Source organism: Pangasianodon hypophthalmus, chromosome 28 (genome assembly GCF_027358585.1).
Source record: "Pangasianodon hypophthalmus isolate fPanHyp1 chromosome 28, fPanHyp1.pri, whole genome shotgun sequence".
Taxonomy (NCBI): domain Eukaryota; kingdom Metazoa; phylum Chordata; class Actinopteri; order Siluriformes; family Pangasiidae; genus Pangasianodon; species Pangasianodon hypophthalmus.
This window is the reverse complement of record NC_069737.1, coordinates 8,670,420-8,689,833: the sequence shown is the minus strand read 5'-3', so window position 1 is coordinate 8,689,833 and position 19,414 is coordinate 8,670,420. Positions and strand designations below refer to the sequence as shown.

General features: G+C 40.4%; 1 protein-coding gene across 3 annotated transcripts in view; it reads right to left on the bottom strand.

Annotated features, from left to right (window-relative positions):
* Positions 1-19,414, bottom strand: part of LOC113544397 (serine/threonine-protein kinase MARK1) — a 58,056-nt gene that overhangs the window by 24,387 nt on the left and 14,255 nt on the right. For all 3 annotated transcript variants that reach the window (XM_026943203.3, XM_026943204.3, XM_026943205.3), the window contains exons 2-3: positions 12,297-12,482; positions 5,984-6,037 (exon numbers count right to left, since the gene is read on the bottom strand). In XM_026943203.3, the coding sequence (XP_026799004.3) occupies positions 5,984-6,037; positions 12,297-12,482 (240 nt within the window). The remainder of the gene's footprint in view (positions 1-5,983; positions 6,038-12,296; positions 12,483-19,414) is intronic.

Sequence of the window (19,414 nt, the reverse complement as noted above, 5' to 3'; positions counted from 1 at the left end):
TGAATTTGGAGTAGTAGAAAATGGGTATTAAAATGCTTGTTTTTTTCACTATAGGTTACAGTAATTTAGCATTTGAGAAATGAGGCATTAGCAGAAATGAGGCATTAGCAGAAAATAAAGGCATTAGGCATTAGCAGAAAATAAAGTATGAGAATGATTGAACTTAATTCAATCCAATTAATTTTTGCAAACAAAGGCAAAGCGTAAGTGCAGACAGTTTGTATATGATGTACAGAACCATTTCTATTGTAAGATATCTTGCAAGAAGGAAAGAAAGGGGGATCATGGAGTGGTTAATGTCCTTACATCAGAAATGCGTGTGTACCACAGTGAACTTGTTTTCCATGCAATGGCTGAGAAAAGAAGAAAAACGTGTCTTCTTTTGAAAAAGGTTCGGCTTTTTTGGGCTAGTTTAAAGCTTTTTTGTGGTTTTTGAGATGAAGTTGGGCTAGAAATTTTGCTTAAACTTGGCAACCCTGGTTATTAGCTCTTCTGTGTTTGTTGCTGGGAAGCACACCTGATGTATCAAACATAGTTGAACAAAGGTACATCTAAATCTGCTCTAAAAATTCACTAGATAGTAGCCGCAGCTGCAGGTACAGCTGCGATTACCTCGCAACTTAATTCCTTTTCAAATTCGAGAGACATTTTGGTTAGTGAAAGCTTTATCCAGCTGGTGGCCTAACACAGGTCTCTAGTGTGCAGTGGTAAATGATCTTATGCCAGGTGCTATGCGTGGTGCCCAGAGGGGCCAGATGGGAGGCCCAGGGTTTCAAATGACTACACACACACACACACACACACACACCTTTCTAGTCTTGTGAAGAACTTCCATTAACATAATTATTAAAGAAGCTAATTAATGCTCTGCCTTTACCTACATATAAACTTAACCTTAACCTCAGTAACCTAAAAGGAAACCTTTTGGTACTTTTCTATTGTAAAAAAGCAGTTTTCCCTGTGGGGCTAGCCAAATGCCCCCAACCGTCAGATACACTATATGGCCAAGGTTTGTGGACACCTGACTATCACACCCAAATGTGGTTCTTTCCTAAAATGTTGTCACAAAGTTGGAAACACACAATTGTCTAGAATGTCTTCGTATGCTGTAGCATTACAATTTCCCTTCACTGTAAGTAAGAGCCCCAAACCTGTTCCAGCATGACAATGCCCCTGGCGTGGAACAACTCGAGTGGCCTGCACAGAGCCCTGACCTCAACCCCACTGAACACCTTTGGGACGAATTGGATCGCCGACTGGGTGCGAGGCCTCCTCCCCAAAATAAGTGCCTGATCTCACTAATGTTCTTGTGGCTGAATGGATAAATCCCCATAGTCACGCTCCAAAAAGCACTGGAAAGCCTTCCCTATCCATGATTCCCTCAATCTTGAATAGAGCCGCAGTCCCAATTGAAGAGAAGCATAGCGCTGCCACCACTATGCTTCACCATATGTATAAAATAAGCTGTCTTGTTTTTGCGCGAAACATACAGTATCTTTTAGAATTATGCCCAAAATTTTCTACCTTGGCCTCATCAGACCATAACACATTTTGCCACATTGGTTCGGGGTGATTTTGGCAGGCTTGGATGTTTGTTTTTTTTTTGTGAGAAAAGGCTTCTGTCTGGCCATCCTACCTCATAGCCCAGATATGTGAACAATACGAGAGATTGTTGTCACATGCAGGGAGTGACCAGTACTTGTCAGATATTCCTGCAGCTCCTTTAATGTTGACACCGTCTTTCAGCAGTCTCGCTGATAAATTTTCTTCTTGCCCTTTCTTCAGTTTTGAAGGGATGTCCTGTTCTTGGTAATGTAACCGTGGTGCCCCATTTTCTCCACAAATTATTTTGTACCCCTCTCCTGATCGATTGCTTTTGACAGCGAGATCCTACACATGGTTTGTAAGCTCTTTGTATACATGCCGGTGGGGCACTCTTCCAGGCAGTGTTAATTAATATCAGAGAGTTCAAAACACCTGCATGATTGGCTCATCTCCCATTTTATTTGGGAAAGAATACCGGTCTTTTGGCATATTTTGTGTGATAAGTCTAATTAGTGTAATCTGATGGTAAACTGCAGAGCTCCTGTGCAAAATGTGAATGGTAATACAATATAATCATAGTAAATGTCACAGGATATTGTGGCATTGTCAGACTGTACTGGGATTAAATTATTATATTGCACAAGCCAAGCCCACACACACACACACACACACACACACAGTATATATAATCTAAAATACTGAAACTGTGAAGATTACATTTAGAAAATGTCACACAAAACCTCTTGAACACACATATATTACCACTAGCACTATCAATCCTATATACAATGGGCCAGTCAATACAAGTCTCACTCGAAAGTGAAAATCACCTTCTTTATGCCCTCACACAACCACAAAGCTCAATATCTTCCCTACCCCCATTTAACTACCACTTTCACCTCAAAGTTAATCCATGAGCCATGATTCAGCAGCCTTTTGAAAAGCTGAGCTTTTGCTAGATATGTCTGTTTAGGGACCATCATTGGAATTTTAAAGTGGCTAACTGAAGCTATGAAATATTTTGTGGCTATTCGTGGTATCTTGCGGCATGCTAGCACATTTTGCTTACTGAGCTGGTAAGGAAATGCAGGGATCTTAATGTAGCACATGAGAGACTGCTAGGTTTTAAGTTATAGAAAATCAATAAGTGAGTCAAGGGCAGATGGAAAACGGAGCGATGCATTACCGTCTGGATGTCTCCATTTTAGCTATCATGGCGTAAGTGCCTGAAGAGAAGTCTGAAGAGGAGGCACGGCTGTATGTGGTGTATAAATTGTTTTATCAACAGGGTTACAGTAACTAGTAGGAAATTAATTAGACCTGTACACTGGATATGTAATAGACAGTACTGAACTCCAATTAAAGGGACACTGTATTTTCTGTGTTTAAAATTCAATTTCAAAATTAGCAATACATTAAAAAAATCTGGGATGTCCAGATAATTTAGCCATTTAATAGATAATTTAATAGAATTATTAACAAAATAGGAATATGGCTTTTTTACTAGCTAACATTGTAAAATGTTAATAATAAATAAGTTACTTGACATGTACAGTGTTTAAATTCTATGCTAATTAGGTATGACATGCTAAAAAGACAAATTCAGACGACTGGCTCGAATGATTCCTCGGACCAATTCTGTGGAGAGTGTGTGATCCGACATTTCCTCGGTTCCCTGCTCACAACTTTGGTTCCTACCTGCAATTAGTTCCCATTTACTGTTTAACCTACAAAAATGGAGGAAGTGTGGTTTCATTTTATCCTTATATACATCTTCTTATTAAATGGGCATAGAGATATTTCAATAAAAAAATAAAGCTTGGAAGGAAGTGGCAGAGATCGTTGGTGCCTCTAGTGAGTGTACATAGCTAGTACAGTTAGCTTGCTTCTCTAATCTGCCAATGAAGCTAGTGCAAAGCCTAGCACATTATGCATAAATCAAAAACCTGCATAACATGTATGGTATAGTGTGTTGTATGCTATTCATTTCGGCAACTACCATTTCTCATCAGAGCAAAAAAAAAAAAAAAAGGCAGGACGGTGCACAACCACAAGCGACTACAGTCACTACATGTCCACAGAGACAAATGACATGAGCGACTTGTCGCTTGCTAGTGTGAACGCAGGGAAATTGTGTTTCTGTTCACATTCTCTCTTATTGTTCATTCACATTCTCTCTTATTGTCACTCATCTTTCCACTGCAGGTGAACCAAATCATAAGTCCTTGGGGGAAACAATACCAGCACCAATATGTCATTTGCCTTAGACAAGTATTCGGCAGTCTGGAATAGTCTGGAATGGAATTGTGGTTATAGAGACTCAATCGTGAGCTCATCTCTCCTCTCGTGACTCAGAGAACAGTAGGATAAGGAAGAACAAGTGTGGGCCTAGAAGACAAGAGAACAATATTCAATGCCCAGCTATGACTCACATGCAGACAACATGGCACCCTGGAGTGAGAATGATAAGCCTTGTCTTGCCATATCTACTGAGTCTTATGCAGCGTTACGAATTGTTTGCGACATCCTTGACTTTTCAGCTTCACCTCATTCCTTTCACAAGATTCACAACTTTATATGAGAGATTAGAAGCGGAGATAAGACGGCTCCGATCATTTAGATGCTCTTCAGTTTGCTATGATTCACATCTTTATTGACATTAGCAGGTATAACGAGATATCATATTATATGAGGGTCTGCACAACTGAAAAATCAATCGCATCACTAAAGTCAACATAGACCGCTTGTATTTCACCCATGCTGTTGAGAAACCACCATCTGATGTTGCTTACCACTGTCTGTGGTTGTGTTTCTATTCTAAAAATAAATGATTTTCTTTTTTTTTTTTTTAAACCTGTCCACAGTGCACAGCAATCCTACAATCACGGCCAAGCTGACTTCCTGGTTCCTTCTTAAACCATGCTTTCGGTGATGTTCACAGACTCATTCATTAATAAAGGACGCACGACATGTGAAAAGATAATTATTATTATGAGATCACAGCATTGTATGACAGGGGAAGGAAAGATATTCCTAATGAATGCTGTTAACATGTATAAGCAGTGCATCAATGTGGACACGTGATTAATAGTCACACAGAATGCTACACAGCTGGGAAAATGTCCACGTGCGTTTTCGTGTGCTATAGTAATGGTGTCTAGCCCAAGCCCTGGAGTCTCCTTGAGTGGTTTCATGTTTTTTCTGCTGAGAAAACATGATGATTCATCATGAGATGCTGATGACATCAGGACCACAAAACAAAGGATCGCAAGAGATTTAAGTTATGTTGTGCGAGCAGTTCGGCGATTCTGAGATTTTGAACATGTCCATTTGCCATAAAAGAGATCAAAAATAAAAAAAAATAAAAATGTCCTTTCCATCACTTTAGTTTCCTGTAATTGTTCATAATAAGCAGACTTAGTACCTGAAGTGGTAGCTTGGCTATTTTTAGCAGCCTCAACCTTAAGTAAAACCCTAGAAATGAAAAAGTGACGTCAACAGTCTACTGAACCTGTTGTCCAGCAGGCAACTGTAAATGAAAAAATGATAGCCTGGACACTCCTGAATAGAGCTACGTGTAACTGATTTAGTGGTATAAACTGTGTGTTGAAGGACACACTAGGCAAGGACAATAATCAGTAAATTAAAAAACAAACTGAAACCGGGGAAGATGAGAGAAAGGCTTTGTTACATTACTGGCAGATGCATGAGTGAGACTTCGCACTGAATGTTTGAAAGTCCAGGTTATTTAAAGGACTGGGTGTGACTTAATAATCAGGGGACTGTGAACAGAGATAGGCTTCTTGTGATGGTCATGGTCATGTGATCGTCCTTGTAGTTTGTTGGTAAGGCGGGGTATATGGGAATTGTAGTTACGGATTTCAGTAGAGATCAGTGCTGGCAGAGATGTGACACTAGTGCACTGTGTATGTGCTACCTGTTTATAATCACCCACTATGATAATGAAAGACACAAGCAGGATTTTTTTAGTGGCGATTCCACAAAAGTGTCATTACACAGAAACAGTCTAAGGCACAGAAGCGCCTCCATTTTTACATTCATCATTGCATTCCATGAATAAGCAAATGTGAAACGTAAGGGACAGTAATGTAAGTAAGGCTGATATTGGCCTATGGGATCTCTCCACATGGACTGCAACAAACTAAAAGCAACCGCAGAATAAAACGCACAAAAGTAAATACAGCACAGAGGAATATTTGACTGTTCACGCAGGAGGCAAGTTTTCTGACTTTTCAGAGGCTCAGCATGGAGAAAGTGATCATGTATCAGAGAGGACTGGTTTTAATGGTCCCAATTATTAAAAGGGTTTAACTGTCTTGCTATTGTTCATTTAATTCTAATGGCATATGATGAGCAGATGTTTCTAATGAGCGGAAAGAAGCATTATACTTTGGTTTAAACGTTTTAAGAAACTTACCTTTTGTAGACTTGTGGGGTTCAGCTGGGTTTTGTCTATTATTTTGACAGCCACCTGTGTGGAAAAAGTTACACAGCAGTTAAGAACATTTTACATACTCTACATATCTCATATATATACATATGTATATATATATATATATATATATACACACACACACACACACACACACATATATATATATATATATATGAACCCAATTCCCATTGCACATATCGTCTCCTGTAAAAAAGAAACATTTTCTTTACTCTATTTCAGGTTTTAATACTGTGTTTTATTGTGATATAATGAGAAAGGATCAATCTAAGAAAGACGGTTATCAGGTTATTATTTCTATGAATAAAACTAGGAGAGTTTTAAAAATAATAATACAATATAATAATAAAACAGAAATCATGATCATGTCATATTGATCACAATTTCACAAAAGTTTGCCATAGTGTGGTTATTTTGAGATTAATAGCCTCTAATGGAATTTTATAAAAGCAAGTTATCCTACTGCTATAAGAGATTTGATAATATATAAGATGTATAATCAAATAATTATATATGAGACACATAATCAAATAAGATGCAGGGGTGGACAAATAAATTCAACAGACAGCCCATCATTCATGCAAAATCTCCAATGTGCTGCCCGGTTTTCTGTTACTTCTTGACCTGTCTGTACAAAAATACTAAATTTACAGTCCTGTTATCTGTCGTTTTATGTTATTTGTACTGTGATGGGACAATGTCTGCTTAGTCAATTTTGGCATTTTGGAAGGAAAATGATGATCCACCCAATTAAATAATCTACCTGGTTTGTATTAATAACACCCACAACTGTATTTTAAATGCATTTTCCCAATCACTGCTGATGATGTGTTATAGATGTGTCATCAACGCGGGCTGTAAAATTTCAGGAATCATGAATCTATAGCCTGGGCTAGAAAGAAATCAGCCTCAGCCACACTTCTTCATACCATTCTGTGTAATTTTTCCCTACAACCACCGGCAGTGCTGTGCCACCACCGGATGCACTGGACAAACAAATCCGATCTATGGAGGCCCCACCTCGCAACTTACAGGACTTAAAGGATCTGCTGTTAACGTCTTCGTGCCAGATACCACGGCACACCTTCAGAGGTATTGTGGGGTCCATGCCTCGATGGGTCAGAGCTGTTTTGGTGGCAAAAGGGGGACCTACACGATATTAGGCAGATGGTTTTAATATTATGGCTGATCGGTGGAAATCTATGCTATGCATACATTTTTACAGTTAAATTTTATTGTATTTTTCAATTTAATCAATATTTATTTTACTGATTTTATTCAATCTTTATTTTATTATTTGTTTCTTATGCATATTTTGTGCCTTGTCTTTTATGTATGCTGCTGGAGCACTCTAATTTCCCCTCGGGATCAATAAAGTGTCATCTCTTGTCATCAAGGACCATCACTGATCATTCATCAATAAAATTCAATTAATGCTTTTAAATGTTTTAAAATAATACAATGGCTGGGAAAAAGTAGTTCTGCTCTCAGCTGTACACTCCACAGTGGCCTTAAATGCTTCTAATTGCATATGGTGTTAAATAATGTGCATTCCAGACACTCATGGCAGAAGCAAGCTTTACTATAGACAGTGTTCACATCTGGGACAGTACTGCACCTCCATTATTATTAGTGTCATTATTAGTGTCAATAATTTCATTTGTTTTAGTCCCCATTCTGAATGTTTTTCCAATATGGTATATGGAGACAGGGATATGATGCCAGGTTGGTCTTGTGTTGTTCAATGGCAACTCAGTCTATGTGGGTGTGGGAGAAAGAGAGAGAGAGTGAGAAAGAGAGGCTGTGTGTGAAAGAAAGAGAAAGTAAAGCAGAGAGAGGCACGATGTGCGCAGGTGGCTTCTATTTTCGGCTCCTCTCGGGTGGGTAGGTGAGCAGACGGCGCACACATCCTTTCTGCGGTTCATAACGAGCTGAGCTCATTACAGTAATGTCCGCACGCCACCTCAGATCACAATCTCTCTCATTGCTCACAAATCACTGCCCTGGACCTAAAGGAGTACGGGTAAGCCTCTCCTTCCTCCCCAGACTGAAATACAGACAGCTCCGCAAATATTGGCACCTTCTGTAAAGGATATATAAAAATGTCTGTGGTTAGTTAACTCAATATCACACTGAAAATATGAGCTAACCCCTCTCTTCCAACATGATGCCACAGTTTTCTCCTATAATGCTTTATGTGATTGGAGAATATAGAGAAACGAATCTGAGACCACCTCAATAGATAATCTCTCAGGGTCTGAGACTCTCCTCTTCAGTTCAGGTTTTAAATGGAGTTTAGGTCAGAGGATTGGAGCTTGATTCTGTGGTTATGGGATACTTGAAAATGTACATGTCTGCATTAAATTTACCACAGCGCCTCCGTTTCAGTTTCATTCACTATACTTGTAATTGCGGTATTTTACAGTCAGGAGCTCCCCATAATGAATGTCAGTGACATTCATTGGATATGTAAGAATGCTTGCAAAGCCCCTTCTAGCAAAGCTGGGTCTTAAATACACTTATATGAAAATAAGAAAATACCTATTGACAGAAATGAACACCCAAACTAATGTTACCCCATGCAATTCACTGCAGAGTAGCTTGTGCTTATGCTAACAGGATGTGCTCAGTTGAAACTGGAAACCGCCCATGACATTAGTTTCTAGGCACATACCTTTTTTATTATGCGTGATTTTCTTTGACAGTTTATCATGTCAGTCTGTCTTTTACAAAAATACCCCACAGGTTATAAAGGTAAATATATTATTAGCATGTAAAAGTTCTGTCCCACCCACTGGGCCGTGGTGTTTGAATTCTGTAGCCATTCATTTGAAGAGTTACAGCACTGCTTGTCACTGACCCTCTGTGGTTTCAGTTCAGCAAGCTAATCTGGTGTGAAATGTCTGCTATAGACCCTTGTTTTTGGTGGAAACAGTGAAATGGTTGTGACATAGGCTTGCTTTTGTCTCCTGAGAGAAGAAGGTACCAGTGCTCATGATAGTTCTTCATTTGTCTTTGAAAAAACAAATTAAATTATAATTAAAAAATTCTTAAATTCCTTACAGCAAACGCTCATTTTGATCGCGTTATGAAGGACAAACAGTACCGAATAAACTGCACCTTTTCAAAATGGAAACGAGTCTTAGCCCTGAGTACAAGCAGCCAATTAAACCATTTTTCTGTGGATTTGGATGTCTGTTTTGGATCACTGCCTTGCTGAAAGATCCAACCATGACCCAGTTGTAACTTCTTGGCAGAGGCAGCCAGAATTTCATTTGAAATCTACTTGTACTTCATGCAGTCCACGATGCCACTCATTGTAACAAGAAAAACAGCTCCACATCACCACAGATCCTCCTTACTGCACAGATCCTCCATCATGCTTAACAGCGGGGATTAGGTCCTTTTCTGTATATGCTTCTTTTTACATCTAAACTACCCTGAGTGTTTTTTTTTTTTTTTTAATAATTATCTCTATGTTTGTCTTACCTGACCATATAACCACGTTTCAGCCAAAGTTTACATGTGGTGAACTCAAGGTGCTTACATCTGTGGTTAAATGAAAGAAAAGTCTTTCCTCATGCATGCCTTTCAAACAGTTTGTTGGCATGGAGGTAGAGTATAAATTCTCCAACTGTGATCTCTGGAGAAAATTTTGCCTCTATCTATTCTCTTTACTGTGTGTGGGGGTAAAATACATTATTGCATATATTTTATTTTATTTTATTGCGGTTATTACAGCAGATATGGGCATTTTCAGGTATGTAGCTATTTTTATAGCCTCTGCCTGATTTAAGAAAGTCAACACACTTTGTCTTATCCCCATACTGATGACTAAGAGAATTTGTCCCCTGTGTCACCTCATATTTATACCCCTGTGAAACAGGAAATCATGAACTATAAAAGTAACAAATAAATGAGAGCATGCTTCAGTTACATTTCTGATGGCGCCAATAACAGAACCACAAAAATAAAAAACATATCTTTTTGATAAGGGATTTTTATTTTCCTAGAATACACATATTTTAACTAATATTTAGCCTTCTTTTTTCTTATGTTCAGTGTGCGCTTTCTGATGCAGTTGTATGTCTGTGTCCACTGGAGTTCATATGTTTTGCAGTAAATAATTTAACCTTCACTGGACAGAAGGGCATCATGTGCGTTGTGGTGCATTATTCATAGAGGCAGGCACACGTGGTGTGTGTGCTGATACTTCCAGAGAAAAGTGCAGTATGGCTTAGCAAAATATAAGGGAAAAGGAAGTAATATGCTACATGGTATAAAAAAAAACATATGCTCATTAATCAACCACAATCTCCTCTCTGTGGACTTTCAGTTTTAAAATATGACTTCCTGTCTCTCTACTTTTAGAATTTTGGTACTCTCTGGCAGTAATAAACAAGAAAGCCTGTACAGCTCCATGGTCTGCTTATTCCCTTAGAAGTGACTATGCTAGTAAGAACCACGAAAAGCATTAAGGGGACATTGAAAATTCTGCAGTGTGTGCTTCTGGCATTACACTTTATTTACGCGTCCCCATTCATTCACAAATCTCAGGGGCGTGTGAGAGGTCAAAAAGAGATAAACATCATGAACAGTTCAGTAAACTCATGCTAGTGCATGCTGATGTACGGAAAAGGCCTCCCACATATTAATGGCATTTAAAGGCATTGTTTACAACAGTGGTGGAAAGTAACAAGTCTTGATTTTATGTATTCTGTAGAGTTTTTCCACTACATTTTCAAACACTACATTACTACATTTCTCTATAAAGATGTATTTGGTAAGTCATGAGCTGACTTTTTAACATTGCACAGCTTCAAGGAGATCTAAATTCCTAACTACCCTAAACCTTAACAGACGTAACAGCAAGAAGGAAACCTAATAACCATTACCATAATCCATCTGTTGCTACATGCACTTTGTATTTATCAAGCCAGTTCAACTAGTCTGTGTTATCAGAGCTATCATGGTAACATTTGAATGATAAGGAATAAAGCTTTTGTTATTTAGCCGTAGCTAATGTTTTCCCGCGTCCCTTCACTCCTTTGTGAAAGGGGCTCAATTTACCATCAGAAACTAAAATTGGTGTGTGTTTATACTGGTCTACAATAACTTGAGTGAAGAATTTGAAGCAGTACTTCAATTTTCACTAGAGTGTTTCTCTAGATGGGTAATTGCACCTGTAATTGTTGCCACTTGTCTGTGTTAAGATGAAGACACTAGAAAAGTACAATGTGTAACGTTTGGCAGGTCAGGAAAGAGAGTAGAGGTGTGTAAGATGTTCAGTGTTTATTAATGGAGCTTCATCAGTTACAAATTTTGATGAATTTTTGAAGTCCTTTGAAGCCTTTCTCCACTTTAAAAAGTTTTTGCATAAAACTTCTGGTTAGATTTCCAGTTATTTTAGCTGATTCGTTTGTCTGCATCGCAGCATTTATCGAGACTGTTATTTACCATATCATATTTAATGTTAATAGTTATGGATTCATGTAAAACTGGCCTTGTTTGTGCAGTTAGGTGTTGCCATAATAACTGGCACAAATGAAAAGGTTTCTGACAGTAGGTGTTGTTTTGACTATAAAATGGGCACCAGAGCTGAATGTGGACGCGAGACGCCAGAGGATCTCCACCTGCCTCCACCCAGGCTCTGGTGCTCCAGTGAACACTCCAAGGCGGCGTCTTATCAGGAGGATATCAACATAAATGTAAGTTAAACTGCATTTGAATGAAGTTAAATGTTACTGAGATTAGCTAGACAAGGATTAAGTTATTTCAGTAGTTTGTTCGTTCACTGATAAAACCGTGAGAGTGGATAGCTAGCAAGCTAACGTTAGTGACGTCTGTATATAACAGTGGCTTGCAGCGTCAAATAGCTACGCTATAGTTCAGAACTAGCAGCTAACAAAAACGAAAAAAAATCTTGTACCTGAATAAAAGTAGAAGTTTTCTATGAGAATTTTTATTAAGGGAACCTGAGTGACTGCACACATGAGTTAGCTGTTCATCTCTTTTCCCACACAGGTCTTCTTAAGAGAAAAATAAATAAACAAATAAATAAATAAATGCTTCATTATAATGATTAACAGCAATATCTCACAGTTACTTTACTACATTTACAAGCAAGTGCAGAACTGAACCAGAAGTCTCGCACAAAAAGAGAGAATACTTCTGAGTTGCAAAATTAATAAATTAACAACAAAATTAATCATGAAATATGACACTCCTTTGACAACATGAACTTAACTTGTAAGCAGCACTCTCTCAAGACCCTCACCTCTCGTCCAGTGAGCACATGTCGTGCCAGTTTGACCTTGGCGAAGTTCCCCTTGCCGATGGTCTTGAGTAGGCGGTAGTTGCCGATATGCGGCTGCTCGTCCACGCTGGTGCTCAGCGAGTTCCTGCAGCGAGGCAGGTTCTGGCGGCTCGCCAGTTTGGTAGAAAAGCCGTCCAGGGATGTGTGCTGGAGAAAAAGCATGTTGGTTAGCATCATCAGCATTGTCATACATAATAACTTCTAACATGCTGTGCAAGCTGTGCAGGTTTTCAGGCTGGAAAATTGTAGTTGTATAAACAACTTGAAATTAATATTGCTTGTGCTATGTCATATGACTTAATGTCTAACCATACATACAGGATATTCTATGGTCAAGCAGCCCAGTCAAGAGATGATGGATAGACTTTGGATTTTGGTAAGGCACTCCAGTAAGTGGACTCATACTTTTAGTTGTATACAATACAACATTTTTCATTTGATTAAAATCTGCATGCTTTGCATAGCACATGAGCTTTACAACCAAATGCTTATTAGCACTGTCCTTTCTGGAACTAAAGCTAAAGCTATGAAAGAAATGTACATTAGGAAGGCATTAAAAGCTAAACAGACTTTCTCAGAACAATTTATGTTGTCCATCCTGCCTGAAATATGGACTGCTATTTGATACAACAGCACAAGTGAGTTAGACTGCATCACAAAGAGACGGTGTGTAAGCTGAATCTGAGAGCCTGTACACTGCAGTGGATGCTACTAAGTGCTCTGTGGCTCCAATGATCTCTAATAAAGGCCACCTGAGAGCTCAAGTGCTGGCTCGCCCAAATTTAAAACACTACAGGGAGAGAAACCTGGCCTAACTGGGCAGTAAATGAAGTAAACAGAGGAAGTATAGACAGTACACGTGCACTGATCCTAGTTTTCAAAGTCTGATTTGGGAACCAAGTATTTTATCTGAGTGTTGAATATGAATTGAATTTCAAAAACATGGATTCACCCCTAAACTCGGAACCACTTTAGCACCTGCACTGATGGTCATGAAATATACACCATGATGAAAACAGAGCCCAAGCATATGATAACATATGCGTACAAAATTCCCTGCTTCATGCATGCCCATTCAAAGCAGTCCATCTAGTTTAGCACATGCGCAAAAAGTTTTCAGTTTGGCAGCTTAATTATACAGTTATACAGAGTCTCCTGGTGCTTGTTTACATATAAAAAGTTTTGTTTTCTTTGTGTGGTGTTACTGTGCATTTATGTCCAAGTAAATAGTAATATTCATCACTGTTGCAGATATGTTTATGGTGTGTTAACTTGTAATTCAGTTAATCTTACTGTACAATAGCCAAAACACTTACATACTTGACGAATCTACCAGCTTTTGCCATCAACAGTGTTTATTTATCTCCATTAGTATATTGTCTTCGTAATTTGTTAAAGGAAACAGTTATTTAGTGCTTGATTGGCACATGAGCAACTATTATACTGAGCATGTAATCTGAAACCGCTCGTCAGCAGCAGCAGTGGCAGACTTGCTCGCTTTAATATGGCTGTATACAGCTCTCTTAGGTTGTAAAATATGTTCCGGTTTACTGTTGTATTACTGGGTTTGAACTTATAATCAGTATATTCAGCCAATATAATCATTAATAGTGTTTATTTGTTGCCATGTTGTACTAGTATTGACACACACACACACACACACACACACACACATATATACACTATATTACCAAAAGTATTCGGTCACCCATCCAAATGATCAGAATCAGGTGTCCTAATCACTTGGCCTGGCCACAGGTGTATAAAATCAAGCACTTAGGCATGCAGACTGTTTTTACAAACATTTGTGAAAGAATGGGCCGCTCTCAGGAGCTCAGTGAATTCCAGTGTGGAACTGTCATAGGATGCCACCTGTGCAACAAATCCAGTCGTGAAATTTCCTCGCTCCTAAATATTCCACAGTCAACTGTCAGCTTTATCATAACAAAATGGAAGAGTTTGGGAACAACAGCAACTCAGCCACGAAGTGGTAGGCCACGGAAACTGACAGAGAGGGGTCAGCGGATGCTGAAGCGCATAGTGCAAAGAGGTCGTCGACTTTCTTCACAGTCAATTGCTACAGAGCTCCAAACTTCATGTGACCTTCAGATTAGCCCAAGTACAGTACGCAGACAGCTTCATGGAATGGGTTTCCATGGCCGAGCAGCTGCATCCAAGCCACACATCACCAAGTGCAATGCAAAGCGTCGGATGCAGTGGTGTAAAGCACGCCGCCACTGGACTCTAGAGCAGTGGAGACACGTTCTCTGGAGTGATGAATCACGCTTTTCCATCTGGCAATCTGATGGACGAGTCTGGGTTTGGAGGTTGCCAGGAGAACGGTACATTTCGGACTGCATTGTGCCGAGTGTGAAATTTGGTGGAGGAGGAATTATGGTGTGGGGTTGTTTTTCAGGAGTTGGGCTTGGCCCCTTAGTTCCAGTGAAAGGAACTTTGAATGCTTCAGGATACCAAAACATTTTGGACAATTCCATGCTCCCAACCTTGTGGGAACAGTTTGGAGCGGGCCCCTTCCTCTTCCAACATGACTGTGCACCAGTGCACAAAGCAAGGTCCATAAAGACATGGATGACAGAGTCTGGTGTGGATGAACTTGACTGGCCTGCACAGTCCTGACCTGAACCCGATAGAACACCTTTGGGATGAATTAGAGCGGAGACTGAGAGCCAGGCCTTCTGACCAATATCAGTGTGTGACCTCACCAATGCGCTTTTGGAAGAATGGTCAAAAATTCCTATAAACACACTCCTCAACCTTGTGGACAGCCTTCCCAGAAGAGTTGAAGCTGTAATAGCTGCAAAAGGTGGACCGACATCATATTTGAACCCTATGGGTTAGGAATGGGATGGCACTTAAGTTCATATGTGAGTCAAGGCAGGTGACCGAATACTTTTGGTAATATAGTGTATATATGTAATATTTAATTTTGTTCTTCTTACAGAAACCACTTCCACATCCACACAAAATCAGAACTGTCTACTCTTCATATTGCTATTCCATAATAAACATTTGGATTTCAAACTTCACCCTGGGATAGCTGCAATTCTTTCTAATCAAAGAATTAGGCCAGTTGATGTACAACCAGTCCACTACATACAAAATATCCCACAAACTGGTCCTTCAAGCTAGATCTGGGACATCACCTGCACTATGGCTACAGAGATTTCCACTAGGGAGAACAAGTGCCAGATCCTTGTCCAAGTTGTACCCGGCGGGTACCCACGTACTTGGAGGATTTTGTTCTTGGCTATCCACCTCCACATCATTTCCAGTCTTCAACAGCAGATGCCACTCCAGGAATATCCCATACAAGCCAGAATCCTCATAAGGGCTATATCACTCATGCTCCTGGGGACAGAGACTTTGACAGTAAAAAGCCACATCACTTGGAGGCATGAGGATAGATTTAAGCAGTGAGACAACTTCAAGCCAGAATGGATAGTGCTAGACAGGCATCCTCTGAATCTAGATCTCCTGTTTATAGGCACTACCGGAGCCTTCCTCACACTGAACTCCATACCACTGAATTAGAAGCCCCTGTGACCATAGCATCATTGCCACACTATGAGGAAACACTTTATCATGAGCCCTCTATGCAACAGCGGCTGCAACCATGTAGGCAGTCACCTAATATAGCTTGTGTAGTTTCCCTGCCCTGTAGTTTGCTGAATGGCTCGAACGAAAGGCTAAGGCCATTCAAATATCTAGGCGTACAACAGGGCAAGTACACGCAGAGCCCCTTCGAAGAGAGCAGAAAATCCTTTCTTATTCGAAAGCCAAGGCTGCAATAATCGTCACCAACAGTGAACAACCTAGAGCCACCAGCCTGATGATTAGTTCCCCCACAGATACTAAAGTGGCAGCTACAGCTAAAAAGCGGGATCGCTTTATGCCCTTTTGTCCCTAATGCAGCAACCATGAATATTATCTCAATGCTTGTGAAGCGTTCTGCAAGTTTTGCTACACTCAAAGTAGAAGCTGGATTAAACAGCACAATAAATGCTGGAGGTGTGGTCGAGGTCACAAACAAGACAGCATGCTCAATAAAACTTGTTCTACATGTGGGGGGACTCCACCTGCCTGTTCTACATGAGGTTGCAGTTACTGTGGAGAACCAAAGCATATTCACAGTGAGCACAACCACTACTCAGGTTTACTTCGATCAGGCCACTCATTCAGATAGGGTGATGCTGAACGTTGTCCAAGTGAGACTCCACAGTGGTAAAAGATACAGGGACACAAATGCATTATTAGATTATAGTTCAGAATGAACAATCACACTACCAGCAGCAGTCAAGCATCTTGGTTTGAAAGGATCTTAGGAAATTTTGAGTCTCAGAACAACAAGACAAGACCTTGCTCAGCTAAGAGAAACCACAGTCTCCTTTGTGGTATCAGCTCTGTCAAACCCAAGTGTAAAACTCCACCTTCAAAAGGCTTTTACAGCAGAAGAACTCAATTCTACTGAGCAGTCTTGCCCTGCGGACTCGCTGAAAAGGAGATATGGACACTTAAGGGACATGCCATTAAAAGGGTTCACTAAAGTACAGCCTTTGCTACACATACAATCAGATTATCCGCAGCTGATCACAAACTGTCCCATCTGTGTCGGTCCTCTTCGTAGCCCTATAGTGGTAAACACACCACTGGGCTGGACTGTTCAAAGGCCCACAACCTTTCTCTACCAACCTTCAAATGTAAGTTCATGCCTCCATACCACATTCCTTTCTCCTACGCAAAAATTACATCAGCATGTTGAGCGGTTGTGGTAGCTGGACATATTGCTACAGAAAAATGAGAAAGAAGTCGTCCACTTCAGACAAGATAAGGTTGCACTTGCCATCTTGGAGGAGAAAACGGTACGTGTTACAGTTGATGGTGTGAATCGCTATGCTACCCCACTACTGTGATAGGGAGATGCAGCTAAATTTCATGCACCATCAAACGTTGTCATGGCTCATTTAAGAGCCACAGAACGTTGCCTGATTAATAATCTTGATCTGGCAAACGTATATAACAAAGAAATACACGAACTTGAGAACGCAGGTTACACAGTACAGATAACCAGTGTGGAAGCATAGTCATGGTATGTTCCTCACCACATTGTGTATCATAATGGCAAAGACCAGGTGGTGTTTAATTGCTCTTTCAACCACAAATAAATGAACCTGAATGACACTACCTGAATCTACTGGTCCCACTCTGGGCCCACCACTTCTGAGAGTCCTGCTCAGGTTCACAGAGCATGCCATCACCATAAGCAGAGATATACAAGCCATGTTTCACCAGATCAGGCTGCTTCCCGAAGATCAGCCACTGCTCCTCTTTCTCTGGAGAGACATGGAAAGGTAACACACCCCTGATATCTATGAATGGCAAGTACCAACATTCAGGACCAAATGTAGTCCATGCTACGCTACATATGCCCTCCAGAGAAGCATCAGAGACAACATTGTGGGCAATGAAGATTTAGTCGAGTCTGTCCAGCAGTTTTTCTACCTGAACAATTGCTTACAGTCTCTAAAGTCTCAGCATCATGCTAAGAAGTTCATTGACAAAATGGGATCATTATTAGTGGCTGGTGGCTTTGATATACTGCAATGGGCTAGCAATATTCCAGACGTGACTGCATATCTACCAGCTGAAGCAAAATCAGAAGGATGCAAACTGTGGTTGTCATCAAATAAAACTGATCCACAAGAGTCAAAACTTGGACTAATGTGGCACTGTTCACAAGACATTTTAGGCTATAAATACTGACCTGTATCAACGAATGGAGAACCTTTAGTAAGGAATGTCTATCACACTCTGGCAAGCCGGTATGATCCACTTGGCTTTATAATCCCTTTCACCACAAGGGCCAAAACTATGGTGCAAACACTATGGAAAAGGGCTGGAGGTTGGCATGAACCTGTACCAGCTGACCTTATCTCAGAATGGCTGACATGGGAAGGAGAGCTTCCTGACCTACGAGAATATCACTGCCTAGGTGTTACACGCCCACTCAAAGCATCCTCCATAATTGATATGCATGTCTTCTGTGATGCTTCGGAGAAGGCATATGGCTCTGTGGCCTATTTACGAGTGGAAAAAAGTGATGAAATCCAAGTTGCATTCATCATGGCTAGGTCTCATGTGGCACCAAAAAAGCAGCTCTCCATGCCACGTCTTGAACTCTGTGCCGCATTGCCTGGAGCTCAGCTTGCCAAAGCCCTGAACACTGAGTTCACTCTTAATATCAGACAGACAATCATGTGGTCAGCCTCAACAACTGTACTACACTGGATATAATCCGAGTCATGTAATTACGAAGTGTTTGTGGGCATGTGAGTCGCAGAGATTCAAGACCTTATTGGAAATATGTAGACTCAGATAACAACCCTGCTGACGATATCACCCAGGGTAAGACTCTCACAGATCTGTCCCACCCCTGCAGATGAAATCAAGGTCCGGCATTTCCGCACAAACCTCCAGATCACTGGCCAATCCACCTTTCAGTGCAAACTGATGATCCAGAGGAAGTCCGCAAATCTTCATTCTATGGTAATGTCTCGGTCAGTCACACCCCTTCACCTAATGTAGATGACTGCAAATCATGGGACGACCTCATCATAACCACATATCAGTCATTGCATGGGGTGGCAGTGCCACTATACCTACCACAGAACACATAGAGCCTGACATGGCTGCTCTCAAACGTGCACAGATTGAAAGCTTTCCTGACGAAGTGCATGCCCTTAAAGCCAATAAATCTGTGCATTCAAATAGTCAATTAAGTACCCTTGCTCCAACAGTAGATCATGATCGTGATCTGATTAGAGTGAGTGGTAGATTACACAAAGCTGCACTACCAGAGGATGCAATTCACCCTACTATATTGGCACCAGAACACCCCATTACAAAACTCTTCATTCAAGACCTTGATAACCACCTGATGCATGCAGGACTTGAGAGGGTCTTTGCAGAGATAAGACAAACCTATTGGGTTCTCCGAGGGCATCAGGTTGTCAAAAAGCACCAAAGACAATGTGCTGAATGCAGGAAATGGCGTGGCAAAC